This window comes from Arachis ipaensis, chromosome B10 (genome assembly GCF_059453495.1).
Source record: "Arachis ipaensis isolate K30076 ecotype BB chromosome B10, ASM5945349v1, whole genome shotgun sequence".
NCBI lineage: Eukaryota > Viridiplantae > Streptophyta > Magnoliopsida > Fabales > Fabaceae > Arachis > Arachis ipaensis.
The window spans coordinates 106,929,438-106,942,044 of NC_142435.1; the positions used below are offsets into that span (position 1 = coordinate 106,929,438).

General features: G+C 36.7%; 1 protein-coding gene across 6 annotated transcripts; it reads left to right on the top strand.

Moving 5' to 3' along the window:
* Window positions 1–6,684: 6,684 nt before the first annotated feature.
* Window positions 6,685–12,607, top strand: LOC107622285 (uncharacterized). 6 transcript variants are annotated; one of them, XM_088509235.1, is made up of 9 exons: window positions 6,685–7,024; window positions 7,643–7,745; window positions 8,100–8,285; window positions 8,381–8,492; window positions 8,586–8,620; window positions 8,709–8,861; window positions 8,986–11,471; window positions 11,907–11,966; window positions 12,266–12,607. In XM_088509235.1, the coding sequence occupies exons 2-9, from the start codon at window positions 7,675–7,677 to the stop codon at window positions 12,322–12,324; spliced, it is 3,162 nt and encodes a 1,053-aa protein (XP_088365361.1). In that variant the 5' UTR covers window positions 6,685–7,024; window positions 7,643–7,674; the 3' UTR covers window positions 12,325–12,607. The 6 variants fall into 6 exon arrangements, with proteins under 6 accessions (XP_088365361.1, XP_088365359.1, XP_088365366.1 ...); XM_088509233.1 differs by having other exon boundaries at window positions 6,688–6,960; window positions 7,636–7,745; XM_088509240.1 differs by having other exon boundaries at window positions 6,688–6,960; window positions 7,636–7,745; window positions 12,293–12,607.

A 12,607-nucleotide genomic window follows, 5' to 3' on the forward strand; every position in this document is an offset into this window, starting at 1 on the left:
TTTTTTTTTTTTTTGAAAAATCAAAAGAAAAAAATTAACGCAAAGGGGACACGGGAATGGGAAAAAAAAGGAAACAAGGACATTTTTTTTTTGAAAAATAATAAATAATATTTAAATAAAATTAAAATTAAAACGCCTAATCTAAACAATCAAACAACTAATAGTTGTTAATCACAGTCAATCCCCGGCAACGGCGCCAAAAACTTGGTGTGGTATTTTACAACCACACTTACTAACCGGCAAGTGCACCGGGTCGTACCAAGTAATATCTTACGTGAGTAAGGGTCGATCCCACGAGGATTGATGGACTAAGTAACAATAGTGTTTGATAGGCTTAGTTAGACAAACAAAAATTGGTGTTGAGATGCAGTATAAAAGACGTTAAACAATATCAAAAATATTGAAGAAGGGCAAGTAATTAAGTTGGGAATAATATATGGAGAAGATAGTTAAGGTTTCAGAGTTATCTATTTTTCCAGATTAATTTTTCTTACTAATTATTTTAATCATGTAGGATTTAATTTATGGCAAACTATATGTGACTAGACCATAATTCCTTAGACCTTCCTAGTCTCCTCTAAAATTCATCAACAGCCAATTCCTTAGTCAATTAATTCCAATTAGAGGGTGAAAATCAAATTTCAGTTTATATGCCACAAAAACTCTAATTACCCAAAAATAAAAAGATTATATGTCACGTATCCCGTTAAGTCCAAATAATTAAAATTTAGGAGAAATTGTTTTCAAGCTGTTGTTCAAGTAAAGAGCTTTTCCAAGTTTTACAGGAACTCAAATAGAAAGAGGGTCATACTTCCGTTCCACCCAAATTCATAAAGTAAGGAGCGAAAATAATTCTTAAATTATAAATCCATACATAAATTAAAATAGAAAAAGCAATAAAATTAATCCATAGACAGAGCTCCTAACCTTAACAGTGGAGGTTTAGTTGCTCATAGAAAAGAGAGAAAATTAGGATAGTCAATCATATTCCCCTGATGGGATGAGGTGGAATCTCCCCCAGGACCTCTCTACTAGGAGAGAAGTCTCCCTTTTTATAACTAATCCTAATTAATTTGAAATCTAATATCTAAAACTAAAAATTAAATAATATCTTTTTCTAGAATTAAAATTTGAATTTAAATTTGAATTAATTTAAATAATCAAATCTTCAATGGATGGATGGGGACCACTTGAATTGTCCATGCTGCAGCTTCTAATCTGTGTTTTTTGGGCTGAAAACTGGGTCAAAATAGCCCAGAAATCGCCCCAGCATTTTCTGTCAATTCTGCAGATCGCTCATGTGACGCGTCCGCGTCGTCCACGCATTTGCGTCATTTGTGCAGATTCCAGTCCACGCGATCGCGTCAGGCACGCGATCGCGTCATTGCGATTTCCTCCATTTCGCGCGGTCGCGTGAGCCATGCGTCCGCGTCGGTATTCGCTGGTCATCTCTTTGGCATCTTCTCTTTCTCTGCAGAAACTTCATCAAATCCATCCGAATGCTACCTAAAATAAATAAAATTGCACAAAACTCAAAATAGCATCCATAGTGGCTAAAATATAATTAATTCTTAATTAAACTCAACAAATTAGATGCAAATTCACTAGGAAAAGATAGACAAGATGCTCACGCATCAACTGACAATTTATGCGCCATGAGCTTGGGATCTATCCCGGGCATGTCGAAGGCTTTCCAAGCGAAGAGGTCGAAATTTTCTTGTAGGAGCCTTATCAGCTTTTGCTTCAAATCTCCTTTTAAATTGGCTCATATGTTAGTATTTTTTACGTCCTCTTGCCCGATCTGAACTTCATCGATCTTTCCTCCGGGATGTGGTCGCAATTCTTCTTTTAGTCGGATGCCTCCGAGCTTAATGGTGTTCACCTCCTTGCCTTTACCCTTCAGGTTTAGGCTTTCATTGTAACACTTTTCGCTAGCTTCTAATCTCCCCTGATGGTTGCTATTTCCTCTGGTGTTGGGAATTTCATGCAAAGATGGGGGGTAGATACCACTGCCCCAAGCCGATTTAGGGTCGTTCTACCTATCAAAGCGTTATAGGCCGAGCCCACATCGACGACAATAAAGTCGATACTTAGAGTTTTGGATTTCATTCCCTTTCCAAAGGTTGTATATAGGGGTATAAATTCTAGTAGTTTTATTGGTGTATCCCCCAGTCCGAAGAGGGTGTTAGGGTATGCCCTTAACTCTTTTTTATCCAATCCCAACTTGTCAAATGCTGGTTTGAACAGGATATCTGCCGAGTTTTCTTGATCCACCAGGATTCTGTGTAGCTGAGCGTTGGCGAGAATCATGGTAATTACCACCGGATCATCATGTTCGGGAGCAATACCCTGCCCGTCTTCCTTGGTGAAATAGATGGTTGGGGGGTCGGGTAGTTCGCTCCTGACCTGGTAAACTTCCTTCAGATGTCTTTTATGAGATGATTTTGTGAGTCCTCCTCCAGCAAACCCTCCCGACATCCGGGGTTCGTGGTGGTGGATCTCTTCGATCCTCCTCATCTCATTTCCTCTTTCCATGATTGTCCGACTTTTCCATGAGATATCTGTCAAGCCGACCTTCCCTGGCCAGCTTTTCTATCACATTTTTTAAGTCATAACAATCATTGGTAGAGTGCCCATATAATTTGTGATATTCACAATATTCGCTACGACCACCCTCCCCCTTCTTGTTCTTGATAGGCCGAGGAGGAGGTAGCTTTTCAGTATGGCAAATTTTCCTGTAAATGTCAACTAGCGAAACTCGTGGGGGAGTGTAAGAATGATATCTTCTGAGCCTTTCAGAACCGACTTCTTCTTTCTTCTTGGGCTCCCTCTCCTTTTCCTTGGACGAGTTAGTGTGCCCGGATCGCCAGCTCGGTTCCTGCAATCTGGCATTTTCTTCTATATTGATGTACTTTTCTTCTCTTTCTTGTACATCACTCAAAGAAGTTGGATGCCTTTTCGAGATGGACTGAGAGAAGGGGCCTTCTCGAAGTCCATTTACTAGGCCCATGATCATGGCTTCTGTAGGCAGGTCTTGAATTTCTAGGCACGCCTTGTTGAACCTTTCCATGTAGTCCCTCAGGGTTCTCCGATCTCCTATTTTACCCCCGAAAGACTAGGCGCGTGCTTGACTTTGTCTTTCTGACAATCGCATAAGGAACTTACGTGAGAGGTCGTCGAAGCTTGTGACCGACCTTGGGGGAGGCTATCGAACCACTTCATCGCCGCCTTTGTTAAAGTCGTTGGAAAGGCTTTGCAGCGGGTAGCATCAGAAGCGTCGGCTAGATACATCCGACTTTTGAAATTGCTCAGGTGATGCTTTGGGTCGGTAGCCCATCGTACAGATCCATATCAGGGCTTTTGAAGTTCTTTGGAACTTTTGCCCTCATGATGTCTTAACTGAATGGATCTTCTCCCCCCAATGGGGTATCCTCTTGGTCAATGCGAGAGCTCCTACCTCGGAGATTGGATTCTAGTCTTGAGAGCTTTTCTTCAAGCTCTTTTCGTCGTTCAACCTCTCTCCTTAGGTTTCTCTCTGCTTTTTGCTGTCATTCCAGTTCCTGTTCCAGCTGCTCTAGCCGTTCTTGGTGGCCGTGTAGCAGCCCCATGAGATCGGCAGCGTGGGGTTGTCCCTCTTTCTCTGGCTCGTGCACTTCAGAGGGGATTCTTCTTGAATCTTGAGTGCTTGAGGGGCCTTCCCTATGTTGCTTGTCCGCTCCTTGTAGAGGTACTAGTGCTCTGTCATTGTTATCTGCATCTTGATGCTCTTGCTCAGACTTTGATGCAGTATGTCCATCCTCGTTATGGTCATCCGCCATTTTGGATTGATTTCCTAGGTCCCCGGCAACGGCGCCAATATTACGTAGGTAACCTGAGATAGATGGATTGACCTTGAAAGATTGGCCCAAACATTAGAAGGAGATGATCTCCGATTTGCTTTAGCGTTTGGGAACCGCAGTCCGAGTTGCGTACGTGAGAGAATGTGGGGGTGGTACCTGCAAAGACACTTTGATGCTTAACTTAGTAAGGGAGTAAGCAGGTTTAGAGAGTATTGGAACTTAGTTTTACCTGAGTGTATCATTGTATTTATAGGTGATGATCTAATAACTACCGTTAGAGTAGTTCTACTTCTGAAGGTGGATAACCGTCCCTTTATCTTAGAGTTGTTGAAATATCTCTTCTAGAAGTGGATGAAGGATTTTAGGGGGCCATTATCTATTTGAATGAGCGTTATCTGCCAGCTCGTGTTGAACTCGACCTCTTTGGGGAGGAGCTTATGTCGAACCCGACCTCCTTTTAAGAGGTCGGATAGGTGGTAAAGGCCAACCTTTAGATTGAGTCTTTTTAATTTACTTGAGTTTGGACCATAATATTGAATTAGGGTATGATTATATATATACTTTTTTTTTGTTATTTTTTAGACACAAAAAATGTGTTTGATTTTTATTATCTAATGGTCAGTAAATCATCTAAAATATAATTATATTTTAGATGTGTTTATAATTATTTCGTGCATATATTATTTAGTGGTCAGTAACTGTTTTAAAATGTAGTTTCATTTCGAATATATTCATAATTATTTTATGTATAATTATATAATTTTAAATGTATCATAAAGATTTGATCTAGTGTCTTAAATATATTTAAAATAAATTTAAAATAACAAATAACAAATATAATATTTTTAAAACATATCTAAAAAATAAGTAAGTTTGTGTTAACCAACTACTTAAAATTTTACACTATATCAAATTATCAAGACACATCTAAAATAACATAATAATATATAAAATACTTTTTAAACACATCCAAAATCCATTTAAATTTATCCAAAACAAGTAACATTTATTAAATATTTAAACTACACCCACAATAGTCACCAAAAAAAAAAACTACACCCACAATAAAAAAGATTCTTCCTTTAAAAAAGTTTTTTTTTTCTAATCTTTTACATTAAAAGACGATGCCATATACCTTTTGCATAAGGAAAAAAGGGAAAAATTCAAATGGTTTTCGATAAAAAAAAATTGGGTTCTAATGATTTAGTATTTTTTATTTTTAAAAGGTTATAATTTTAAAATTTTTGAATTTAATTTAAAATAGTTTATTCTTTTTATTTTGAAATTGAATTTTTTTTAATGCTAGAGAAAGATAAATATCAAATTTATATGCAGTTATTTTGTAAAAAAAAAAGGCTGAAAAATGAAAAAATTTAATGAATATCTCGTTACACTGATAGTAAAATATGTATTAAACATTTAAGATATTATGCCCAATCAATAAACTTAAATATCACAAAACACAAAGTTTAATTTTCAAAAATTAAAAAACTTAATTTTAATATATTAATAATATAAAATATTTTATATAATTATATCTATTCTTTTAAATAATTATTTATATAATTAATATAAAATATAATTATTTTTATCAATATAATGTTATATAAATTAGACACATATCTAAAGTACATCAAAACTAAATTCAAATTAAAATTGTAGTAGTCACCAAAAAAAAAAAAAAAAATTAAAATTGTAGTTATACGTCATTGCTATAGAATAAAGTCGCCGAAGCGGCGAAGCCAAATCAAGTAATAATTAAATTGACAATGGCTCTTGTTACTTGTCGGGTTCATGAAACGCGTGCTTCATAAGTGAAGAGAAAAGATATATTGGGTAGGAAGTGGTTTATGCATTTATGTTGTTAAGGTTGAGGGGTATGGTATGGTTTTTTTTTTTTTTTTTATCGGATGTCCCCGACGGGACGGGGTATGTTATGGTTGACATGTACACACGTAAAATACCGACAATAGACAAGGCCCAAGATTAAGTTATTGTATGTGATATGAAGAGTGTAAATAATACAAAAAATTTCAAAGGGAACATGTACGTTATATGTGTGGATCTGGAAACCCCAAACGCACGCGTGTTATGCCTTCGGTAGCGGTGAGAGTTGTCGTTTTACTTTACACAAGTCTCAAACCCAATCTCAATCTCAAATCTTTGTCACAATTTTTTGGCCTCCCCTATTTTCTGCATGTTTAAAATTAACGTAGACATACTTACTACTGCACTCAGGCATATCTCATCACCCAATGCAAAGTGTTATCATAAAAAATCCAAACAAAGCAAAGTTCTTTTTATTTATTTATAAGATAATTTTCATATAAATAATGGAAAAGAAGAAATCGAGATAAAAAAATGGGTTGCAGAGCGTGAAAGACACGCGTAGGGAATAAAAACACGAATAGAGTTGATTATAGTGGTGCGTAACGTGCTGTGCATTTGCTCTTGGTTTCTTTTCTTCAACTACCAGAATTTTGTGTTATTAAAACTCAACTAATTCCACTTCATCTAAACAAAATTTTATAAATACAAGTCTTTTTTTTATAATTTTTATTTCTAGATATAAAAATATTTTATACAATTATTTGATCAAATTCACGCGCAATGGGTGTGGTATCTTATTCTTTAGTTATTGTGCATAGAAATTAAGAATTTTTTATTAAAAGCTAAGAGCCTATTAAGTTAATTAATTTTGTATTTTGGATTAGTAACTTAGTATAATAATTAAATAAAAATTTATATATAATTATCTTCATATAAAATTAACAATTAAAAATTATTAATAATAATATAATCAAACTTGTTATATTAACTTCACATTAATACTTCTTCACCTAGTAATTATAGTTCATAGCGCGGACCACAAAACACAAGTTACTTTTGTTCCACTCATCACTCATCACTCATCCATCGCATTATTTGTGTTCATTTCTCATCACACTCCATCACTCACAGTTTCACACAGAGATTCGGCTTGAAGCTGCAGCTTCCTCTTCTCACTCTTACTCACATTTTCATTTTCATTCACCATTTTGAAGATCCTTTCTCTCTTTCCTCTTTTTGTGACGTAAAAACATTTCAGATCTCGAACGTTAGAGGAGAGAGAAAGAAAGCGGTGAGAGAATAACCGCTGTTTCGGTATTCTTGTCTAGCGAGACTCTCTCACCTTCATTGCTTGAGTGCGATTCTCTTGCTCACTGTCTTGGTTTTCGATACATTGGATTGTTGCTGTTTCCATGTTTTTTTTTCTGTTTAAATCCAAATTTATTTTTAAGAATCCGAGATTTCCTTCTTTATCTGCTTGCTTCACTCGAATTTTGTAATTTACTCTTTCTGCGATTTTTCTTTCTCCGTTTAGTTTGAAACTTTTTTTCTTTTCAGATCTGACTTCAATGCACGCGCATTCTTAGCAACTCATTTTTCTTTTCTTCTTTGATCTGGATGTCACTTTCTGTTTGTAACTGCATCTTCCATTATCGTCTCCTGTAATTTGATTTTTTTATAACTTTTTTCGAAATCAAAATTCTGTGATTTTTTGTGGATTAATTTTTTACTTCTCCAATGATGTGCTAGGAAGAGCGGTTGTTGATAACCAGCATTAATATTTTAGAATTTTTTTAGCATTTTTACATTTAGTAGTTGCATAACGTTCTCCTAACTTAATTGCATGATTGTGATGGGAAGAATCTTCACCGTTTTCACTTTAGTCATTCTAGCGAAAAATTGTTGACTAAATTCTGACTTGAGAGTTAACTAAAGTTCTATCTCTAATTGCTAATTTTCCTTTCAGGTTCAAGTTCCTTTTTTTTTTCCATCTAAAATCTTGGAAATGGAGGATGCACTGCATGCTAATGCGCCTTTGGATTATGCTTCAATTCGGATTTTTCCGAACCAAAATAGGTCAGCTTTTATTAAGTGGAAAGTGGAGTTAGAACTAGGTTTTCTAATTGAAACTGAATTTATGACATGAATTCTTTCAGTACTATATTAGTATATTCTGAAGTTGTTTTGGAAATGTTATTATCCTTACGGTAATGTTAGGAAGACAAAAAAAAAAAAAGCCAGAATTTACCTTATTTATCATTCATTAATTGTTATGTTAAATGAGGTAAGTTCGGGCTATTTTTGACTAATTTATTTTGGTTACCAAACATTTCTGTTATCCTTATTCAGTTCTGCATTGAGTATTGATTTATTGTGAATCTTTTCCACATGTGAATTTCTTTTACATTTTACGTGCCTTTATTGGGCTAGGTATGAGGCATTTGTATTTAAGGGGAAACTATCTGAGCAAGTGTTGGCCGGACATTTGGAACACCTGTTGCCGCATATACCTGCAATAAACAAATTATATGCCAAGGGATCTAACACAAACTTTGATCTTGAGTTGCCAGAAAATATGCATGGTGCTGAATGGTTTTCAAAAGCTACTGTTACAAGGTTTCTATCAAGGATGGCAGATCCTTTAGTTTTGTTTCCCTTTGCATTTCACTTATATGAAAATCTTACCAGCTGTCAATTATTTTGCCTCTCAGGTTCCTGCATATTATTAGTTCACCAGATTTGATAATTGACATTAATACTATCATGGATGAGATGTCACAGTTGGAGGAGTCGAAAAAATTCCATGTTTCATTATATGGAAAGGTGATACTTGTCTTTCAGGAAATATATACTGGATATGTTTTGTTTCTAATTGATAGTTGTCTTCTGAACTAATAGTTTATTGCTTATGAACAGCCTGAAGAAAAAAGCTTGTCATCTGATGCTTCAAAGTATGTTGTTGTAACTATTACATTACATTTAGCAAATATATATTTTTGCTTGCAACCTTTATTAAGCTTTCTTAGAATATGCTCCCAGGAACGAATTATTACGAGCAATGGACCTAAGGCTTACAGCATTGAGAAGCAAGTTAGTTGAAACAATTGACAAGGCTACTGGTGATACCTGCTCCCATGAAGCTATGACTCATTTAGCAAAATTTTCTCAACATTTTGGTGCTGTTAAAATTGAGTAAGTTTCAGACAGATTTATCAACTCTCAGGATGAGTAAATGCTATTATATCTTTAGCAAAACTTCTCTACTACTAGAAACATTGCTGAGCGGAGTTTACCTACATTGTGTACGTGAACACAGGAATTCTTTGTGCAAGTTTATAGAACTAAATCAAACGAGCCAGGATACTGGTCCCTTGAACAATGAAACACCCTCGACTACATGTAAGGGGACAAGCAGTGCTGCAAGCAACCCTGTTAAAGTTCGGCAGATTTCCAGGTCATCTAACTCTGATGCCCCTGTTGTCTATGGTGTTTCACCAGCTAAAGCTGCTCAAATTGAGAGGCAGAGTTCAACAGAAAGTGAGGAGTCTTCTAACTCAAGTGATGAGGATCAAATATCTGCTGAGAGAAGTCGTTCTCTTGTAAGATCTGCAACACCCAGAAGGTCGGCATCCCCAATGCGAAGGGTACAAATAGGAAGAGCAGGACCTCGCCGAGCTGCTGCATTAACTATAAAGAGTCTCAATTTTTTTCCTGGCAAAGGGGGGCCAATTTCTTATAGAGATGCTGCTGAAAATGGCTCTGAAGGGGAAGTATCTGAGCAACCCTTTAAGAAATCAGAAATTGATGTTAGGAGGATAACGGTGCAAGATGCCATCAGTCTTTTTGAAGGTAAACAGCGGGATCAAACTGCAGATGTTCAAAAGAGGAAGTCATTAGCAGATGTTTCTATCAGTACAAATAAATCTGTCTTGAGAAGATGGAGTGCAGGTATGGGAGAGACCTCTGTTCAAGACCAGCCAGAAGTTGCAACTGAAGATCCTCTTCCAGTGACTTCCAATGATGTGGTAGATGTCGATAACCATAAGAATTCGGAAGAAGTGGTGTCTGATTTTACTTCTGAAAGTCACGATAACGATGAGATAAATGCTGGTGACATAAAACAGGAAAGACAGGAAAATAGTTCCTATGCTATAGATAATGCAGAAGAAACTGAGTCAAAAGAGGAGACTGCCAGAAAGTTGGCAGCCTCAGAAGAATGGAATAAAAGAAAGCAAGAAGAGTTCAACCAGATTCTTAAGAAAATGGTTGAAAGCAAGCCTGTAATGTTTGGAAAGTCCCAGCCCAGCAGAAACCAGAATATTCCTTTTGAACAGAGGGGAGGATCTTATGATAATTATAAGGAGAAAAGGGATGCAAAACTCCGAGGAGAGAATACTGGAAAGCGGGTAGAAAAAGAAGCACAGTTTCGAGAAATGCAGCAACTACTTGATAAGAGGAAAGAAATGTTATCCAAAAATCTGAGTGCAAGTAAAAAAAGTGCTACAAGGTTGCCCCAAAAATCACTAAGAAATCCAACTCAACCTGCAAATTCTCCAAAAGAGACCTCTAAACCTATAGCTACGAAGAAGACATCTAAAACGTCACCAGTGCCTGCTATTCGGAAATCATGGTCAGCAATGCCTTCACCAAGGGCTGCAGGGACATCTCCTGTTAAATCACGCAGTGGAATTTCATCTGCTAGCACCACCCCAACATGTCGGAAACCAATCTCAGCATCTTCTGTGCCTCAACCAATCCCCCAAAGGGAGAAGTCTCAGCATCGAAACAGAAATGAGAAAGAACCTCAGACTGGCAGTGTCAGAAGTGTCAAAAGCAATGAGAAACGGCAGACAGCTGTTGCAAATAAGAGCAAGGCAACCAAAGCAAAAGTAACGAAAGCTTCTGAAGAAACCACTGTTCCTTCAAAGATTAGCTTGGCTAGCAAGGGAACCAAGAAAAGCAGTGTGGTGCCATTGGAATCGAAACCATTTCTACGTAAGGGTTCTCGGATGGGAAATGGTACAGGGACTGGTTCTGGTAATCTTAACAAGAGAAAAACTCCTCCTAAGCTGGACAAATCTCTCACTGAAAATGGTACTCAACATCAAGAAACGGAATTGGTTCTCAATGCTTCTGATCTGAACAGTCAACATTCAGACAGGGACACTGCAACACCCACTCATCAGAATGCTGCTACAGAACCAGAATCTCAGGTAAATAACCACTTGCAATGTGGTGAAATAGGAAATTTAGACCAAGATCCTACTGAAGTTGGTGATGTCTCAACAGATGTAATAGAGTCTCCCATAGAAATAAGGAATGAAGAGTCAACCATATCACCCTCTGCCTGGGTGGAGGAGACCGAAGAGGATCTGGAACTGTCCAGGCCATGCGAGGACAACACATTTCAACCCACATCTCTGGCTGGTATCCCTCCAGCAGGATCCGCTAGTCCCCGTGTTCGCCATTCTCTGTCGCAAATGCTTCAAGAAGAAAACAGTGAACCTGACACTTGTGAATGGGGAAATGCTGAGAATCCTCCGGCCATTATATCCCAAAAAGATGCACCCAAAGGTTTCAAAAGGCTCCTGAAATTTGCTCGGAAGAGCAAAGGTGGTGGTGATACAGGTTCCACTGGCTGGTCTAGTCCATCCGTATTCTCCGAAGGAGAGGACGATGCTGAGGATTTTAAAAACTCCAATAAAAGAAATGCTGACAATCTACTGAGAAAGGCTGCCCTTAATATGAAGAGTTATGGGCAACCAAAAAGTTCAATGCATGAAGGATATGAAAGAAATTTAGGTACTGATAAAATACATTTCTCTCTTTGCTTTTCCTCTCTACTGATGGTGCTGCACCAAATTTTGGAGTCCCTGAAATTTTTTTTCCCTCCTTGTCCTCTCGAACGTTAGATGCTTTCCTTCTGCTCCTTTTTCCTGTCGTGTTCTTATTTGATGGCCAATTTTTGGTGTCTCTCCAATATTCGGTTATTTGGGGCATATCCGTCAAATTTTTGAAAATTCTTACAATAACATCATTGCTTATTGGGCAATTAATAGGGACTGAAATTCAACAATATATTTTTATATATAAAAAGAAACTACGAAACTTTATGCTCTTTTATGCTAATGTCTTTGTGCTGTTTTTCACGTTGAACTTGACTGATTGCAAATTAACCGGCTCTAATTGTTCATATGATGCCTCTATTCTTATCACGTATAGATTTCTGCTTTGCAGCAAGTAGAGATGATGGCAAGGGTTCTCACAAGATGCATGATGGTGTCAGTTCTACAAGAGGTCAGTCTTCATGAGAAACACTAACTACAGACTTACCAATAATTTTTTTTATCCTTTTTCTTTTTATTTAAATATAGACGAGTCATGTTAACTTTTTTGTTACATTGATAAATTGATAAATTGATGTATTAGGATTATAATTTATATAAATCTAGTTAAAAGGAAAAGGTCAAACAAATTAATATGGAATGAAGGGAGCATGATTTTAGTGTTCCCTATACTTTTCTACATTGATTTTCTCACTAGTGGCGTTTCTCATTAAATACTTTAATGTTTTCTTCTGCATGTTCACGTTCCAGCGACAAGGTCATTCTTTTCTCTTTCAGCTTTTAGGGGAAGCAAACCCTCCGAGTCATAGTTTGGTTGATGGCTATGGAAAGTAAGATCATTGAGTTTGCTTTGCCATAATACAAGGGAAGTTTCATGTTGTAAATTCATTGAACTGCGTCGAGGTATTTTATAACATTACCCTGCAGTTAGCACTCAAATACTCCACGTCCCCGTCCTTAGCAGATTTTCTATACTTGATTTAATTGTTGTGATGGTTGTACCAAGCGTTCATTTCATAATATGTTACTATAACTTATATGAATATTGGTCATGTAGATAACTAAAATATTGGTACCAAATTTTTTGTTTAA